Source organism: Theropithecus gelada, chromosome 4, assembly GCF_003255815.1.
Source record: "Theropithecus gelada isolate Dixy chromosome 4, Tgel_1.0, whole genome shotgun sequence".
Lineage (NCBI taxonomy): Eukaryota > Metazoa > Chordata > Mammalia > Primates > Cercopithecidae > Theropithecus > Theropithecus gelada.
This window is the reverse complement of record NC_037671.1, coordinates 167,021,625-167,041,375: the sequence shown is the minus strand read 5'-3', so window position 1 is coordinate 167,041,375 and position 19,751 is coordinate 167,021,625. Positions and strand designations below refer to the sequence as shown.

Genomic DNA, 19,751 nt, shown 5'->3' with positions numbered 1-19,751 from the left:
TGAATACGAAAAAGTTGTATTTTAAATTATTTAGCCTATTTTAAAACTAAGTTCATATAGAATGAAACATTAATTAAATTGCAGATTTTAAAATACACATATATTTACTAGTGTAGGGTGCTATAGTAAGTCTTTAGTAAGTCTTCAAATATTTGTTGAACTAGTAGTATATAAGATTACATAAAATTTGGCCTTCACTGTGGTGAATCAGGGATTACCGATTCCAATTTTAACAGAGGTTACTGCCTTGGCGTTTGTTGCCCATTAAACGTAAACATCAGCTATCCTGAAGTTCTGTTTACAATTTAGTCAGGTATGCTCCAGTTCATATTTCTGATCTTGAAAAATACCTACCAGATTCTTTAATGGTTTTTCAAAATATATTTACCCTACATATGCTATCTAGGTGAGGAAACATCGTTGAAAATTGAGTTTACTTTAATGCTACTTTTTGTGCTTTAAGTCTCTCCTCTCTCGGGGCACTCTTTTAAATATACAGGGCATCCATCCAGAATTTACTGGACATGCTGAAAGAAGGCCGCAATGGTCAGATTAATCTTATTTCTATAGCATTAGCTTTAGCACTGTTTGGCTGACGTATCACTTATTAATAAGGTAAAATGTGTATAATGGCAAGATCTCTGTTACTATTTTTGTTTTATAAACTTATCTACTAAGGATTAAATTATTTTAAAACACAAATACTGTATTTTTGTGAAATAATTTCAATATTTATAAAACGTGAATGAAAATATATTAACAGAAAAATATAATTAGATACAAAATATATAAAGTTCACAGACATGCATAACTAATTATAACTCATATATAAAATACAAGAACTAAATAACAACCAGTGTATAGATTTAGATCCAAAATGTAATTTAGAGACATAAAGATATTAGATTTATTTTCAACAATGAAAAATACAAGCTAAAAAACCACGTTACTTGCTATTTTGTAACACATAGGCTCTCCTTTATTTTAAAAATATAGTAGTCTACAATTAATAAAATATGAATTGAATTCTTAAACTGAGTAAAAATGTCACCTAATTATGAGTCTTTAAAATTAGCATTTAAAAACTCAACAAACAAAAAATATATAAGAGTAAACACATTTCAGAAAGAGAACAAGTGTTAAATTTCAGTTTACCTGATTTTATGCTCAAAATGGTCAATATAAGCTTAATGCACCAAAATAAAAGCTGTTTTTTCTATCATTAACATTTACTAGAGGCCATAATCAGAACCACAGTGTGTGCAAGTGGACCTAAAAGATGTTTCAAAGATTAGAGGGGTTGTCTAATATATCTCTCTTCTGAAATCTTAGCTTATAAGTTCCAGATGAGTTGCAGACAGGATCATCTATATATAAGAGGGCTTCATCTCTTCAGAGGTCAGGACAAGATCAGGCAGAAGAGAGCTAGAACTATCAGTTAAATTCTCTACTACAGTGGCAAAGAGAGCCTGGGTCCACACTGGATCAAAGATAACATCACTTGGTGTGAAGAGAAAACACTGCGTGCCCAGTTAACATAAGCATCCATTTCCAAAGTTGATATATCTAACGTCATAAGACAGGATAGAACACTTGTAAATAATCTCCAAAATGAGTCTAATGAGGCTCTTTCCAATTTTACTAGATAGTTCTAGAAATTCTTATGTCAAGGGCCTTGGATAATCTCATTCTGGTATACTCTATTATCCTTTGACTTGGATGGAACGCATAGGACACAGACAGAACCTTCATACATACAGGCATTGCTAAGAGATGTCACTTAACAATTCCAACGACAGTAGTAATGCATACAGGCAGAATTTCATTATGTCAAGGGCTGTGCTAAATACTATTCAGATATTATATCACTTAATGCTCAAAAACCTTTTTTTTGTTTTTTTTTTTGAGACAAGAGTTTCGCTCTGTCACCCAGGCTGGAGTGCAGTGGCGCAATCTCGGCTCACTGCAAGCTCCACCTCCTGGGTTCACACCATTCTCCTGCCTCAGTCTCCCGAGTAGCTGGGAGTACAGGCGCCCGCCACCATACCTGGCTAATGTTTTTTGTATTTTTTTTTTTTTAGTAGACAGGAGGTTTCACCGTGTTAGCCAGGAAGATCTCGATCTCCTGACCTTGTGATCTGCCCGCCTCGGCCTCCCAAAGTGCTGGGATTACAGGTGTGAGCCACCACGCCCAGCCAATACTCAAAAAACTTTATGAGGTAAGTTGTCATTAACACTCTAATACTATTCAGAGACGTAAAAGTAAAAAAGTAAACACTGTGCTTCAAATACCTACCTATGCAATCCCACTCTCCAGAGTCAGCCACAAATTCATTACAATATATTTAATATCCATTAATATCACACATATATGCATTAAAAGGTGATTAAGTACTAAGCACGAAGGAGAAATATGTAGCAGAAAAGGGATATAAGAAGTACTAGAAGTGGTGGTAATGGTAGTGACAGTGGTTATAAATGCACTATTTTTTAAAAAACACTTTATTTTTTAGAGCAGTTTTAAGTTCACAGAAAAGTTGGGAGGAAGGTACAGAGATTTCCCTTATCTTCTCTTCCCCACCATGCATAGCTTCCTCCATTATTAAACTCCCCAACTTGAGTGGCACATTTGTCACAATTGATGAACCTGCATTGATCCATCAGTATTACCCAGAGTCCATGTTAGGGTTTACTCTTGATGTTGTGCATTCCATGAGTTTGGACAAATTTATAATGACATATATCTATTGTTATAGTGTGATATGGTTTGGATTTGTGTCCCCACTCAAATCTCCTGTTGAATAGGAGGAAAGGCCTGGTAGGAAGTGAGTGGATCATGGGGGTGGATGTCCCCCTTGCTGTTCTTGTGACAGTGAGTTCTCATGAAATCCAATGGTTTAAAAGTGTGTGGCACCTCCTCCTTCATTCTCCTATTGCCATGTGAAGAAGGTGCCTGCTTCCCCTTCGCCTTCCACATGACTGTAAGTTTCCTGAGGCCTCCCAGTCATGCTTCCTGTGCAGCCTGTGGAACTGTGAGTCAATTAAATCTCTTTTCTTCATAAACTACCCAGTCTCAGGTACTTCTTTATAGCACTGTGAAAACGGACTGATACAGAAAATTGGTACAGGGAGTGAGGCACTGCTATAAAGATACCTGAAAATGTAGAAGCAATGTTGGAACTGGGTAACAGGCAGAGGCTGGAACAGTGTGGAAGGCTCAGAAGAAGACAGGAAGATGTGGGGAAGTTTGAAACTTCCTAGAGACTTGTTGAATGATTCTGACCAAAATGCTGATAATGATATGGACAATGAAGTCCATCCAGCCTCAGGTGGTCTCAGATGGAGACGAGGAACTTACTGGGAACTGGAGGAAGGTCATTTTTGCTACGCTTTAGCCAAGAGGCTGGAGGCATTTTGCCCCTGCCCTAGAGATCTGTGGAACTTTGGAATTGAGAGAGATGATTTAGGGTATCTGGCAGAAGAAATTTCTAAGCAGCAAAGCATTCAAGAGGTGACCTGGCTGTTTCTAAAAGTATACGCTCATATGCATGAACAAAGAGATTATCCAAAACTGGAACTTATATTTAAAAAGCAGAGCATAAAAGTTTGGAAAATTTGCAGCCTGACTATGTGGTACAAAAGAAAAACCTATTTTCTGGGGCAAAATATAAGCCTATCACCCAAATGTGCATAAGTAAAGAGGGGCCAAATGTTAACAGCCAAGACAGTGGGGGAAAATGTCTCTAGGGCATTTCAGACCATCATGGCAGACCCTGCCATCACAGGCTTGGAGACCTAGAAAGAAAAAATGGTTTCATGAGCCAGATACAGGGCCAGCTGCTCTGTGCAGCCCTGGGACATGGCACCCCAGCTGGTCCAGCTCCAGCCATGGCTAAAAGGGGCCAAGGTGTGGCTTGGGCCATGGTTTTAGAGGGTACAAGCCCCAAGCCTTGGTGGCATCCACATGGTGTTGGGCCTATAGGTGTGCAGAAGGCAAGAGCAGAGGTTTGAGAACCTCCGCCTAGATTTCAAAGAATGTATGGAAATGCCTGGATGTTCAGGCAAAAGTGTGCTGCACTGGTGGAGCACTCATGGAGCACTTCTATCAGAGGAGTGCAGACAATAAACGTGGGGTTGGAGCCCCCATGCAGCATCCCCTCTGGGGCACTGCCTAGTGGAGCTGTGAGAAGAGGGCCACCATCCTCTAGACCCCAGAATGGTAGACCTACTGACAGCTTACATCATGCACCTGGAAAAGCCACAGACACTCAACACCAGCCTGTGAAAGCAGCCAAGGTGGCTGTACCCTGCACAGCCACAGGGGTGGAGCTGCCCAAGGCCTTGGGAGCCCACCCCTTGCATTGGCATGACCTAGATGTGAGACACGGAGTCAAAGGAGATTATTTTGGAGCTTTACAATTGAATGACTGTCCTGGTCGGTTTCAGACTTGCCTGGTGCCTGTAGCCCCTTTGTTTTGGCCAATTTCTCCCATTAGGAATGGGAGCATTCACCCAATGCCTGCATCCTCACTGTATCTTGGAAGTAACTAACTTGCTTTTGATTTTACAGGCTCATAGGTGGAAAGGACTTACCTTGTCTCAGGTGAGAGTCTGGACTATAAACTTTTGAGTTAATGCTGAAACAAGTTAAGACTGCTGCACTATTGAGAAGAGATACTTGTATTTTGCAATATGAGAAGGGCATGAGATTTGGGAGGAGCCAGGAACAGAATGATATGATTTGGACTTGTGTCCCTGCCCAAATCTCATGTTGAACTGAAGAAGGGGCCTGGTGAGAGGTAACTGGATCATGGGGGTGGATGTCCCCCTTGCTGTTCTTGTGATAGTGAGGTCTCATGAGATCTGATGTTTTAAAAGTGTGTGGCACTTCCCCCTTCCCTGTCTCCTGCTGCCATGTGAGGAAGATGCCTGCTTCTCCTTCACCTTTCTCCATGATTTAAGTTTCCTGAGGCCGCCCAGTCATGCTTACTGTTAAGCCTGTGTAACTGTGAATCTTAAACCTCTATTCTTCACAGATTACCCAGTCTCAGGTAGTTCTTTATAGCAGTATGAGAACAGACTAATACACAGTGTCATGCAAAACAGATTCACTGCCCTAAAACTTCTCTGTGATCCACTCATTCATCCCTCCCTCTCCCCCTAACTCTTGGCAACTGATCTTCTACCTCCTCTATTGTTTGCCTTTTTCAGAATGTCACACACTTGAAATTATACAGTATATAGCTTTTTAAAATTGGTTCCTTTCACTTTGTAATATGCATTTAAGTTTCCTCCATGTCTTTTCATAGCTTGATAGCTCATTTCCTTCTAGCACTGAATAATATCCCATTGTCTAGATGTACTGCAGTTTATTTATCCATTCACCTACAGAAAGAATCTTGGTTCCATCCATGTTTTGGCAATTATAAACAGAGCTGCTATAAACCTTTGCTTGCAGGTTTTCATGTGAATATATGTTTTAAACTCATTCAGGTAAATAAATACCAAGGACACAACTGCAGGATCCTAAAGTAAATACATTTAGTTATGTAAGAAACTGCCAAACTATTAAAGTGGCTGTATCGTTTTGCATTCCCACCAGCAATGAATGAGAGTTTCTGTGGTTCCACATCGTCACCAGCATTTGGTGTTGTCAAAGTTGTATATTTTGGCCATTCTAACAGGTGTGTAGTGGTATCTCATTGTTTTAATTTGCATTTTCCTGATGATATATGCAGTGAAGTATCTTCTCATATGTCTGCTTTCCATTTGTATATCCTCTTTGGTGAGGTGACTGTACAGGTCTTTTGCTAATTTTAAAAGAGGGTTGTCTGTGTTACTGTTTTTTAGGAGTTCTATGTATATTTTGTTAACAGTCCTTAATCAGATAAGCCTTTTGCAATGTTTTCTCTCAGTTTGTGGCTTGTCTTTTCATTTTCTTCACAGCATCTTTAGAAGGGCAGAAAATTTTAATCTTAATGAAATCTGCCTTATCATTTCTTTCTTTTATGGATCATTTAAAAAGTCATTGCTCAGTCCAAGATCATCTGGATTTTCTCTTTGCTATCTTTTAGAGGTTTTATAGTTTTGCATTTTACTTCTTAAACTTATTTTTATTAAGGTAAAGTAATCATATATAATTTGCCATCTTTACAATTTCAAAGCATACATTTCAGTGGTAATAAAAACATATATTCTTTTTTTTCCATTTTCATCCTCCACGCCTTCCCCCTTTCCTTCCTGGCCTTTGGTAACCACCAATCTACTCTCTATTTTCATGAGATCCACCTTTTTTTGCTCCCACATGTGAGTGAGAACATATGATATGTGTCTTTCTGGGCTTGGCTTATTTTATTTAAAACGATGACCTGTAGTTCTATCCGTGTTGCTGCAAATAATATAATTCTTTTATTTTTTTGGTTGAGTAATATTCCACTGTGTATATATACCACATTTTCTTTATTCATTCATCCACTGATTGTCATTTAGGTTGATTCTATTTTTGGCTACTGTGAATAGTGCTGCAATAACATGAGAGTGTAGATTTCTTGCAGCATATTGATTTCCTTTCTTTTGGATTTTCTTTTGGAATTGTTGAATCATATGGTACTTCTATTTTTAGTTATTTGAGAAACCTCTGCACTGTTCTCTATGCCTGTCTTTTGGTATGAGCCATTTTAACTAAGGTAAAATGATACTGCAATGTGATTTTGATTTGTATTTCTCTGACGATTAGTGATGCTGAGCATTTTTTCATATATTTGACATTTCATATATGAAATGTTAGATCTTTTGTCCATTTTTAAATTGTATTATTTGTTTTTTGCTATTGAGTTGTCTGAGCTACTTATATATTCTGGTTATTAATCCCTTGTCAGATAGATGGATTGTGAATATTTTCTCCCATTCCATGGGTTGTCTTTTCACTTTGTTGGTTTCTTCCTTTGCCATGCTGAAACATTTTAGCTGGATCTAATCCCATTTGGCTATTTCTGCTTTATTTGCCTATGCTTTCGAGGTCTTCCACAAAAAAATCTTTGCATAGGCCAATGTCCTGGAGCATTTCTCTAATGTTTTCTTGTATTAGTTTCATAGGTCTTAGATTTGAAGTTTCAGATGTAAGTCTTTAATTCATTTTGATTTGATTTTTGTGTATCATGAGAGATAGGGGTCTACTTCCATTCTTTTGAATACAGTTATCCAGTTTTCCCAGCACTATTTATTGAAAAGATTGTTCTTTCCACATTGTAGGTTCTTGGCATCTTTGTCAAAAATGAGTTGGTTGTAAATGCATAAATGTATATCAGGATTCTCTGTTCTGTTCCACTGCTCCATGTGTATGGTTTTATGTCAGTACCATGTTGTTTTGATTATCATAGCTTTGTAGTAAATTTTGAAATCAGACAGTGTGTGATGTCTTTAGCTTTGCTCTTTTTGCTCAGTTCTGCTTTTGCTATTCAGGGTCTTTTATTATTCTATTTAAATCTTAGGGTTCTTATTTTTTGGTGAAATGTCATTCTGTGAAGAATGTCATTGGCATTTTGATAGGGACTGCACGGAATCTGTAGATTGCTTTGGGTAGCATTGTCATTTTAATAATATTAATTCTTCTAATCCATAAGCATGGAGTATCTTTACATTTTTTATGTGTCCACTTCTATTACATTCATCAGAATTTTATATAGTTTTTCTTACATAGCTATCTCACTTCTTTAGTTAGATCAACTCCCAGGTATTTTATATTTTTTGTAGCTGTGGTAAATGGGATTGCTTTCTTAATTTGTTTTCCAGATTATCTCCTGTTGGTGTTTATAAATGCTACTGATTTTTGTATGTTGATTCTGTATCCTGTAACTTCACTAAATTTATCAGTTCCAACAGTTTTTTGGTGGAGTATTCAGGTTTTTATGGGCATAAGATCATGTCATCTGTGAGCAAGGCTAATTTGTTTTCTTCCTTTTCAATTTGGATGAACTTTCTTTCTTTTGCCTAACTGCTCTATTCTCTGTATTATAAAATTGCTCCATACTAAAAAATTCTATACAAAGTATTAATTCTACCAGTGGATTTTATACCTTGAAATGTTTTCTTCTGCACATTAGTGTTTTCTTTCAGACTGAAGAACTCCCCTTAGCTTTTCTTGCAAGATGGGTCCGCTTTTGAGTTTAGGAAAGACTGTATCTCTCCTTCATATTTGAGTGACGATTTTGCTGGATACAATATTCTTAGATGACAGTTTTTTTTTGAAAATGTTGTTCCAATCCCTCCTGGCCTGTTGAGAAGGCTGTTGCCAGATGACTTGGAGCTCTTTTATATGCTATTTGCTTCTTATCTTTTGCTGTTTTAAGGACCTTCTCTTTGCCCTTGGCCTTTAGCATTTGATTACTACATGCCTTTAGGTAGTCTTATTTGGGGGTTGAATCTGTTCGGTGTTAAAAGACCTTCCTGTACCTGGATATTTATGTCTTTCTCAAGTTTTGAAAAGTTTTCAGTTATTATTTCTTTGAATAAGCTTTCTACCTCTCATTCAGCTCCCTCTTGAACATCAATGGCTCTTAGATTTGGTCTTCTGAGGTAGATATCTATATCTTGTAGCCAGTCATTTTCATTCTCTTTTTTCCCTCCTCTGACTGTGTATTTTCAAATAGCTGGTCTTTGAGCTCACCGATTTTTTTCCTCTGCTTAGTTCATTCTGCTGTTGAGAGCCTCAAAAGACTTTTCCAGTTCAGCAAATGTATTTATCAGTTCCAATATTTTATTTTTTTGTTTTGAAAAAGTATTCCAGTATCTGTCAAATTTCTTTATGGCTTTTCTGTATTATCTTAGAGGTCAATGAGTTTTCTTAAAATTGTTATTCTGAAGTCTTGGTCAGAGAGCTCACAAACTGCTGTTTTGTTAGGGTTAGTTTTGGGATTTTTTTTTTTTTTTGACGGAGTCTCATTCTGCCACCCAGGTTGGAGAGTGCAGTGGGGTGATTTTGGCTCACTGCACTCTCCGCCTCCCAGGTTCAAGTGATTCTCCTGCCTCACCCTCTCAAGTAGCTGGGATTATAGGCATGTATCACCACGCTTAGCTAATTTTTTTTGTTTGTATTTTCAGTAGAGAGACAGGGTTTCACCATGTTGGCCAGGATGGTCTTGAACTCCTGACCTCAGGTAATCCGCCCACCTCAGCCTCCCAAAGTGCTGGGATTACAGGCTTGAGCCACCATGCTGGGCCAGGATTTTTGCTTTGTCCTTTTGAGAAGGTCATGATTCCCTGTTTGCTGTTGTTTCTTGTGGGTCTTTCCCAAGTCTTTGCACTGGAAGAATTAGTTATTTATTCCAGTTATCTCTGTCCAGCTTGTTTTGGTTTTTATTGCATGTATTTGCTGACAAATCTTCACTGCTATGTCGCTACCTCCTTTTCAGCTCTAGGTGGCGCCGTAAGCCCAGGTTTCCCTCAGTTCTAGTAAATGTTTGGAGCACTGAATGTCCCAAATGGATTACACTGGCAGTGTGGGAAGGCAGACGAGGTAGGGGTTTGTGCTTACAGGACCTAGGAAATATACCTCCTGCAGCTTAGTACTGCTGAACAGCCACTCTGATTTGGTGTCTCCTTTGGCCAAGATGTAGAGTGAAGTTCCTGGGGCTGGGAATAATAGTCGCTGCTGGTCTTCAGTGGTATTTTCCCTTCAGGCAGTCATGATGCTACCTGTGGGTTAAGGCAAGGACAGGTCTCCTGCCAAGGAACCCAAGAAGGTGGGGACGATGGTTGACCACTTCAATTTTACTTCTTCCAGTGTAGAAATTATGAGGTGGCGGAGATTTTCTGTGTGGGCATAAGGACAGGGCAGAAGCATCATGAAAGTGAAAGTCCGATTCTCCTACTGAAGTTTTTCCACTTCTCTGTGGCCCCAGGAACTATTTCATCCTCATACTTGGGCTCTGGGTTGTTGCTGGTGTCGATCTCGGTGCTGTATATTTGTTTTTTTTGTTTTCTGTTGGTGGGGAATGAAGTCAGTATGCTTCTACATTGCCATTTTGGAACCAGAAGTCCCTAGTTTTGGAGTTCAAATTTAGGCATCATACCATTTTGAGTTAAATTTTGAGATGAGTGGAAGATCTGTGTCTAGATTCACTTTTTTTTTTTTTTTTTTTGCTGTATGTGACTGTCCTGTTATTCCGGCACCATCTGTTGAAAAGAGTATCTTTTTTCAATGGTATTCCCTTTGCTCCTTTGCCAAAGATGATATGACTTTTTCTATATGGGTCTATTTTTTGGACTCTCTGTCTTACTGATCTATTTGTCTGTTCTTCCGCCAATACCATACTGTCTAATTTACTGCAGATTTATGTTTTGAAGTCTAGGTGGTGTCAGTCCTCCAACTTTGTTCTTCTCCTTCAATACTATGCTGACTATTCTGGGTCTTCTACCACCCCGTATAAACTTTAGATAGTTGGAGTTCATATGCACCAAATAACTTGCTGGGATTTTGATGGGAACTGTCCATAATCTATAGATCAAGCTGGGAAGAACTAACATCTTGAGAATACAGAGTCTTCTTATGCATGATTATGAAATCTCCATTTATGTAATTCTTTGATTCTTTCATCAGCATTTTGTAGTTTTCCTCATATAGATCTTGTAATAGGTTTTGTTACATTTATGCCTGAATATTTTTGGTGGAATGCTAATGTAAATGGTACTTTGTTTTTGATTGTTGTGTTTATGTAAATACAAACACAATGGCAGTGTATTTTAATTTGAAATCCCACTTGTTTTGTGCTATGTGGAAAGCAATTAATTTTTGCATATTAATCATGTATACAGCAATCCAGCTATAATTGCTTATCAGTTTTTTGATTGATTCTTCCAGATTTTCTACAGACCATCATGTCATCTATGAACAAAAATAGTGTTATTTTTTCTTTCCCTATCTTTATAGCTTTTATTTCTTTTTCCTTTCTTACTGCACTAGCTAGGACTTCCAGTATAATGTTAAAATGTCAGTGTTGATGTTTATATTTCATCCTGAATGAAGTACTCTATGTTTTGTCATAACTAAGTCAAATGAAATCCTTTTCTTTTATATTCCATAATTCTATTACTGTTCAAAATCATGGCATATTTTTGTTTGCTTCCAAATTGAGATTTCTTATATAATATCAAAATTTTTCTTAGATGTTTTGTTTTAGATTTTTTCTTCTTACTGGCAGGATTCTATGGCTTCTTATCTATGTCTTTCATATTCTGAAGCTTCTATTCTATATATTACATGAAATTCATGTTACTTTTCTTAAAGGAGGGGAGTTCTCCAATTTCCTATTCTAATTTTGGAGCAATTGCTTTCCAAGCATGTGGGAAAGCTATCATAGAATCTTTCTTCTTTAGAGTATCTAAAGAAGTATATTTCACCATTTCGTATATCTCATATTTCTCTTTTGCTTAATTACCACCCTTATCTTGATGGAGTACATCCTGAGTTAAGTTCCTTAAAAAAGGTATGTGCTAGGCAAAAGGTGAGAATTCTTACATATATAAAAATTATTTTGCCCTAACACCTGCCTGACAGTTTAGATGAGTAAAGAATTCTAGGGTTCTGGTTCTATGTGGTATACTAAGCATATATAAACTATTCTTCCTCCTGAAACCATAATGAAATGATAAAGTAACACAAAAGGAAATAAATCTACAAAACTGAAAAGGAGAAGAGAAGAGAAAAAGAATGAAAAAACTGAAAAGGGAAAATTGACAAGAGATTTAAAGAACATCTCCCTAAAACTGTGTAACAAACTGCCCAGACAGTGTTAGGACTCTTAAGGTAGGTATGATATCCAGCTCACCCACAAAAGGCTCTCCTCATTCCATGGCTGAGAGGCAGGAAGGCTTAATTAGCAAGTTCCCACTCATACAGGGAGAACAGAAAATTCGAGGTGAAAACACACCGACAGACAGTATCAGAGGAAACTAAATAACAGCTATTAGAAATAAATGGCTGGGCACGGTAGCTCAATTAAAGCTTACCAAATATCCCAGCACTATGGCAGGCTGAGGCAGCCGGATCATGAGGTCAAGAGATCGAGACCATCCCCTGGCCAACATGGTGAAACCCCATTTCTACTAAAAATATAAAAATTAGCTGGGCATGGTGGCGCACGCCTGTAGTCCCAGCTACTGGGGAAGTTGAGGGAGGAGAATTGCTTGAACCCCGGAGGCAGAGGTTGCAGTGAGCTGAGATTGCGCCACTGCACTCCAGACTGGCGACAGAACGAGACTCCGTCTCAAAAAACAAAACAAAACCAAAAAGATCTTTACTTTGAATATAAAAGGATTAAATATCATCTGACATATGAAGAAAACAAAAGTCTGAATGAGAAAGACCAAAATAAACACAATGCCTGATTTGGGCTAAAAAACAGAGAAGTAAAGATTATACTTAAACCAATCATTTAGCCTGTAATCAACCAACCAAAGTAACCTCAGAGATTTTTATTTTCAATAATGGTCAGTTCCTTTCTTTTTAGATAATTTAATAACGCTGTAGATAAGTCACAATCAGAACTCACAATAATCTTGAACTAAATTAATATAATCTAGCATAGGCTTCCATGGCAGCCTGGGCTATACGTTTGCTCCTTTATATTCGGTACTGCATGAAGAAAAGAACTGTAACAAAAGAGGACACCTTTGGATGTTGGTATTTTTAATATCAAACAATCCTGGCTCATTTGAGAATCTAGTGAACCTAGGCATTCAAGGAAATTTATTTCAAATTACCTAGAAATGCAAATTTAAGTAACAACATTTAAATATATGGTACTGTCAAGGTAAAATTACAAAACAGCAACCCAAAACAGGAGATAAATGTATCTCACAAAACAGTCAGCTGACTTACCCTGGGAAATTGTATTGAAAAGTGCGGGATCAATGGCAGGTATAGTCTGTGGAGTAGGTTGGATAGTATTACTTGCTACACCTGCAAATCAGAAAAGCATAAATGAGTATAAAAGTATTACACTTTTTAATTATACAGTAGGGTAGCACTTAAAAATCATGAGGCAATTTCATTACTTTGTTTATTTTCTTGAAACATCAATGGATTCTAATTGGATATACTTATTTGATGTTGGAGGGTATCAAGTGTTTACATATGTGTATGGGTTATGCTTTCCTAATATATATTTTGTCTAATGCTTCAGATTACTTCTCAATTAAAGCTTACCAAATTCTGTAGAATTAACAGACTTCCTACTTTTCAATTTCTCAGCCAATTTAATTTGGTGATAAAGTAGGACAAAATTCTAATTTAGTTTAACTTAGAAGATGAATCCAATTTCATCACTGTGCATGAAATTCCAAATTAATATCTGTAATTCTCTAGTTTACACATTTTAAGATATTTTTATATATCCTAACAATTATCCAATAAATAACAGTTTTGACTTTGTTAGAATGTTTCAAAACTGTCATATTAATGAGTAACTTAGCATTCTTGATTAATGGTAAGGAATATACTAAAGGTGAAGATTATTTATTAATCATCTAAAAAACTAACAAAAAGTGTTAAAAGTTCCCCCCCCCCACCCACCCACCAAAAAGGACTGAAATGATTCTATCAGCAGGAAAATAAAATGAGGAAAAGTTGATTATGGTAAATCAATGGAGTTAAACAGTCTTTCAAAATGGATTGTTTGCCAAACTAATACACTGAATTCGAATAGGCAATTTGTAGCAAGGGTAAAGTGGGAAAAATACTGGAATAAGAAAAAGCAAACAGAGAAAAAGGTTAAATAAAGAGGAAGTTTCTAGGGGAATGGATATGTATCCACTGATAGTTCTAGAATAATGGTTTCACAAAAGATGGCTGAAGTTCTAAAATTTTCTAAAGGTCTAAAGTTTTTCTGGTATGAAGTTTTAACTTTTAAGATTTTTCTCATTCCTAACCTAAGAGAAAAAATGGTTTAAATATACATTATTTACCTCACTTAATTGTGCTTAGGGACAAACTCGCTCCGTATTTATACCCTTTGGAACTATTAAAAGCCATACAAATCTTGTTTTTTAACTAAAAATTGAAAAATTTTAAAGTACATAGGGATACAGATGAACAGTGAAGTACAAATTTTATATAGTACAAAAAAATATAAAGGAGAAAGCCTGCCTCTCCTACTCCAAAGCACTTTAGGGCTAGCACCAGTTTCTATGACACCTTTCCACCCACCTACAAATAACTGTGTGTCCAATCCAATCCACATATATGTCAATGCTATTCTCTGCTGAGAAATTTGTGTACTTGTCTAAACCAAAATCTTCCAGAAGGCATACTTCATGTGCGTGTTTTGCAAATGGTAGTAAGTTCTGCATACTATACTGTTTTATGCATTTTTCACTTAATGTGTCCTAGCAATAATTCCAGATTAATACATATAAGTTGTGCTGTTTTTAATGGTTAGTGTCCCATTCTCTGCATTGCATAGTTTATAAAGCAATCCATTACTGATGGACATTTAAGTTTTAATTTCCAATCTTTTGCTATTACAAATAATGCTGCAGTAAATATTCTTATATACTGTGTATATGAATACATTTATAGAAAACTGTATAAAATATAAATCCAAAGTGAGGAGACAGACCAATTTTAGGCTGATCTATTCAATGACTATTTTTTGCTTGATTTTGATAAATACTCACCAAATGTATTTAAATTATAAACATCTGACAATTTTCTCCATAAAAGTTGCCAAACACTGAAAGGCACATAAATATATATTATTTTAAAAATGCTAGAATGTAAAATCTGCGATGGATCTTCAGAGACTAGTCGTGTCTAGTGCTTTGAAACAGGTGTACCTATAGCTTATGTAGATTACATGTATTTTTCATATACATCTTTATAAACAAGGTAAATCTACCACACTTTAACGGTCCAATCTATAGATCAATGCCATTCGTTGCTAAGTAATTTGCATTTTTGCCTAAATTAAAATACTCCAAACAAATCTCTAAATAGAGAAGGCTATCCAGAAAGTGTGATTAAACAGACTTCTGAAAGAACATAACATTTGGAGAGACACAGAAAAAGACAGAAAGACATGTTACCTACATTACCTATGAGGAACAGCATAAGCAAAGAATGAGTGAAACCTTAATCATGAGAAATAGTGTTGACAGAAATGCGTAGGCCAGAGTATCAACAATAGGATATCAAAGCTTACAGAAGAATGCAAACATGGTACTTCTGACACAAGTACACAGCCTATATTTTGATCTATGAAGTGAGTTGCATTTTACAATGAAAGGCTAGCTTTGATCAAAAAATAACTTTATTATTTAATCTAGCTTTATTACTAAAATCTTCTCCTGTAATATGAACTATAAGAAGCTTATGTTTCCTGAGAAAGAAAAAAACACACTGTATCAACTACATGTGATATTTGTGCAGTGGTGAAAGCACAGAAAGCAAACATTTCGCCTGTTTAAACAATCACTATCCCTGTCCTCATTGCACCCCCTTTGCTTTTTTGTGGAAGAACTGAAAACTGCAAATTAGTACATACTATTCTTTTCAGCTATCTTAAGGATTTCCCTTTGATAAAAGTGCATCCTGGACCTTTATATGAGAGAAAATAAATCATTCTTAAAGTGAGTAAGAAGGGAAACATTTGCTATTATTTATACATTAAAAACATTATTTTGTTTTTTATTAGGCAACTATGAACTTTTTTTTTTTTTACCGTTTCAAATATAATAGAAAAAAATCTGGGGCTAAAAGGAGATTTCAACATCTCAAACCAATTTTAAGGGGAAATATACTATCAGAAAAGTAGGTTTTGAGAGGATTTGAATTCCTTGGAGGAAGGAACATAGAAGGCAGGTGGCCAAAACATGAAGTCAAAAAAACTTGGATTCAAATCCTGGTTCTGTCATTACCGGGTATGTTTGTTTTCTTAGAATAACTGCTTAGTCTCTTGAGAGTCTGTGAATTAAAGACAGTAACATATAATATAGTTGTGCGAGAATAAGTGTGGAAATTAGCTATGATAATCATTTGACTGGTAAGGCTACAAGAGTGTATAAAATATGTTTGGATCTCATTCTATAAAAGTTTTAAGTTTTTAGTTTTATTCTTCCCACTAAGGAACAAAAGAGAAAACAAGAGGCTCATGCTGGAGTTAACTGGATCAAATTGAACTGTTTATGACAGAAAACTTTCTAATGGAAAACCACCTAATATTTATCTTTATGTCATGACTATTCTAGCCAGGAGATACATTGTGTATTAGTTTGAACATATAAGACTACCAATACTGTATCGTTTTTGTTACACAAAACTAGCAATTTCATATGGATCAATCTACTATAGCCTCCTACTAAAAGTGTTTTCTCTTTCGTATACTCATAGAGTTTGCCTATATATAAAATATACATTGATATGCCTATGCCACAACTCTGCCTGGAGATATACTGTCTAAACCAAAACTTTTTGGATAGTCTTTCTATAAGGTTAATATCCTACCCCCAGTTGTGATACTTCTCTTGATTTGCATAATAATTTTAAGTGATCATTAACTTGCCATTAAATACCTTGTCTCTCCTTGGCACAGAAACAGGAAGGAAGAGGGGAAAAAAGAGGGAAAGGAAGCTAATTTGCTGAACACTGATTTTGTGATAGGCCTACTACTAGTCCATTTTTATAGTTTTTCCCTTTTAATAATTAAAATAACCATGAGAAGTATGATTAATTTCATATTCGAAAGAGGAAAAATTAAGGTCATGAGAAGTTAAGTATCAGCTGAGTTTATGCTTTAGCACGGGGTAGAAACAAATAACCAATATGATTTGCCTCCTAAATGCATTTTATTTCCTCTTGGCTCCTCTATAGAATGCTTGTGTCTGGGACTCTTGATCGGATTTAAACCTTCAAGTATAATTTGAACAGTATTCATCTGAGACAAAGAGATCTAAGTAGCTGGTTTCACTTACATTATTCTACACTGGAAATAACGAATATTTCTAAACATAACAAAATACTTAATAGTGTTCCAAGAAATTTTACTTCCAAAATAAATGCAAATAGGTTTGTCTAATAATGTCATCACATGGGCCATAAAATATTGAAATGTCAGGGTAAAATATGCTGAATGAAGACACAAAAAGAGATCAGTGCTAAAATTATCATTTCATCAATAATCTTAAAGAAAATGTTAGCAATATTTTTGCAGATAATATAAACTTGAAAGTTTAAAATAGGAGGAAAGACACTAATCATACTTGATGTTACGATGGTCAAAATAGAAAACTTGCATATAATGTAATTCACGTAAAATAACTTACAAGGTTTGGGTAAAATAAGGCTGACAAATGAAAGTCAATAAAGTAACAGTGTGTTGCATAATAGGAACAGTAGAAATCAGGGCTCAAAGGATGACTATCATTCCATTCATTAAGTATTTTAAAGCATTTATATAGTTTAGACCATAAGTCACCTGGGATAAAAGTAAATTTTTAAGAAAAGTTTCTGAAAAAATTAAATTAAATGTAAAATTTAAATTATAGTTACAAGTATCCTACTTGGAGATAAAGGTGACACTCTGTCAACAATGCAATTAAAGGGAAGAGTAACTGAAATTTTGTCAAAGTGTCTTTACTGACCCTGACTTAACTACTGAGGACTAATTTTGTCAGATTTTTAAAAATAAAAACATACACATACAGCACTGATTTATTCAAAGATGGGTCTCTCTTTCCTGTTAGTTTTTTAAAGTGTCACATTTGTAAGGTTAAAAAAAAAAATAACCCAAATCCCTCCTTTCACTTGTCTTATGATTTCATTGTTACTGAGATTTTATGCCTTAAAGCCTACTCCCCATCACGGGCAGAGGCATAGTCCCAAGGGAATGAAACAAACCTAGGTATCACAGTGAGACCCTAACTGACACATCCTATAATCAACCCCACTCACCTCTGAGCCATTCTAAAACAACAGTGAGGGGAAAAGAAAGGGAAGAGAAGAAAAAGAAAAACAGCATATATATGAAAAGCATAGAAACTAATCTTATTAATAAAATATAAGGTTAACAGCAATCAATGCACATAATACTTGTCATTTCTCAAATAACTAGAACACAACTTTTATTAAAACTTTAATTAAAATAATTTAATGTTTCTTGTGGGTTCAAATGGAATTCAAGGAACTTGTCATGTTTCACGACCATCATTATGAGGCACATATATGATAAGAAATGCAGTTCTTATTTATAAAAGGGGAATTAAATAAATCATTCAGTAATAGTTTCCTACCTGTGCTGTGAGGCACTTCTGCTGGTGTATTAGCTGGAGCGTGTGCACCCGGAGGAATCTGTATTCCAGTATAGTTGCCTGATGGCATGTTGCTTGGGTCATAAGTTGAAGATGATGATGGCTGAGTTGGCTGAGTGGGCAGAGAGGCTGCTCCAGCATCTTCATTTTCTTCAACATCTATCAGATCACATATACACAATGTTACACTAGGTATTTTGAAATACAAATGCTAAGTATTCTTATTTCACTATACACATGACAAATGGAATCTTTAAATGCAATTCTATTTAATGCAGTGGAGAAGCAGGCTCTCTATTCTTAAAACAGTATTTTTAATTTTTTTATTTTCTTAAAAAATGTAAACGCACCTGACAATATGATTATCACTTCTTTCAGGTTAATATTTTCTAATTCTATAAAATCTCTGCATATAGTGTGTGTGCATGTGTATATATATATGTTTATATATATATACACAAACATATATATATAAACAAATATATATGTGTATATATATATTTTTGAGACAGAGTCTTGCTCTGTTGCCCAGGCTGGAGTGCAGTGGCATGATCTGAGCTCACTGTAAGCTCCACCTCCTGGGTTCACACCATTCTCCTGCCTCAGGCTCCTAAGTAGCTGGGACTACAGGGGCCCACCACCACGCCCAGCTATTTTTTTTTTTTTTTTGTATTTTTAGTAAAGACGGGCTTTCACCGTGTTAGCCAGGATGGTCTCGATCTCCGGACCTCGTGATCTGCTTGCCTTGGCCTCCCAAAGTGCTGGGATTAAAGGTGTGAGCCACCGCGCCTGACCTATATTTTTCTTTAAAATAAACTTTCTTTAAACTTATGAAGACTCAAGGATATTTCTGGCAAAACATGTCACATTTATGCTATCCAATAAGAACTCCATTTTCTGACAGCTGACTTTTACTTAAGATTTACTGTGTAGTAGCTACTAAATGATTGTGAGTTGTTCAATGCATTTAGCTAATAAACAAAAACAGGAATAAAATTTTGCATTTAGCTATGTAGAAAGAAATGAGATATTTCATTTTGAAAAGTCCTGAAATGTAAACTTTTAAAATATACTGTATCATGAGCCGAATTTGAAAACTACCTTGAAAAACTGAACTTTGAGTATAAAATGACAATCAGCCACTATTGGTAATCATAATAACTTAAAATAAAAGCAAGCTAGAGCTACAGGTTCATCAAAGAGAATAGATCTTATTGTTTCCTACCACATCTTTAAATAACTTTTTTGTCTGATTATAAACAGGTTATTCAATGTAGTTAATTTCAAATAGGAAAAAAAGTTAAATTTACTCACTAATCTGAGATGAGCATTTTATCAAGCAGCCTTGTGGATATATTTATACTTTACACACATTAACATGACTTTCCCCAATACTGGAGAACTCTAACATTTATACATTCTGAGAAAGAAAAACGCTCCACAACATAAAA

At 35.8% G+C, this 19,751-nt stretch overlaps 1 protein-coding gene across 3 annotated transcripts in view; it reads right to left on the bottom strand.

Annotated features, from left to right (window-relative positions):
- VTA1 (vesicle trafficking 1) overlaps positions 1-19,751 on the bottom strand; it is a 79,253-nt gene that overhangs the window by 3,349 nt on the left and 56,153 nt on the right. For 2 of the 3 annotated variants that reach the window (XM_025382071.1, XM_025382072.1), the window contains one exon: positions 18,283-18,459. In XM_025382071.1, coding sequence (XP_025237856.1) covers positions 18,283-18,459 — 177 coding nt within the window. Of the gene's footprint in view, positions 1-12,877; positions 12,959-18,282; positions 18,460-19,751 lie in introns of all 3 variants that reach the window. The other variant, XM_025382070.1, reaches the window with a different exon arrangement.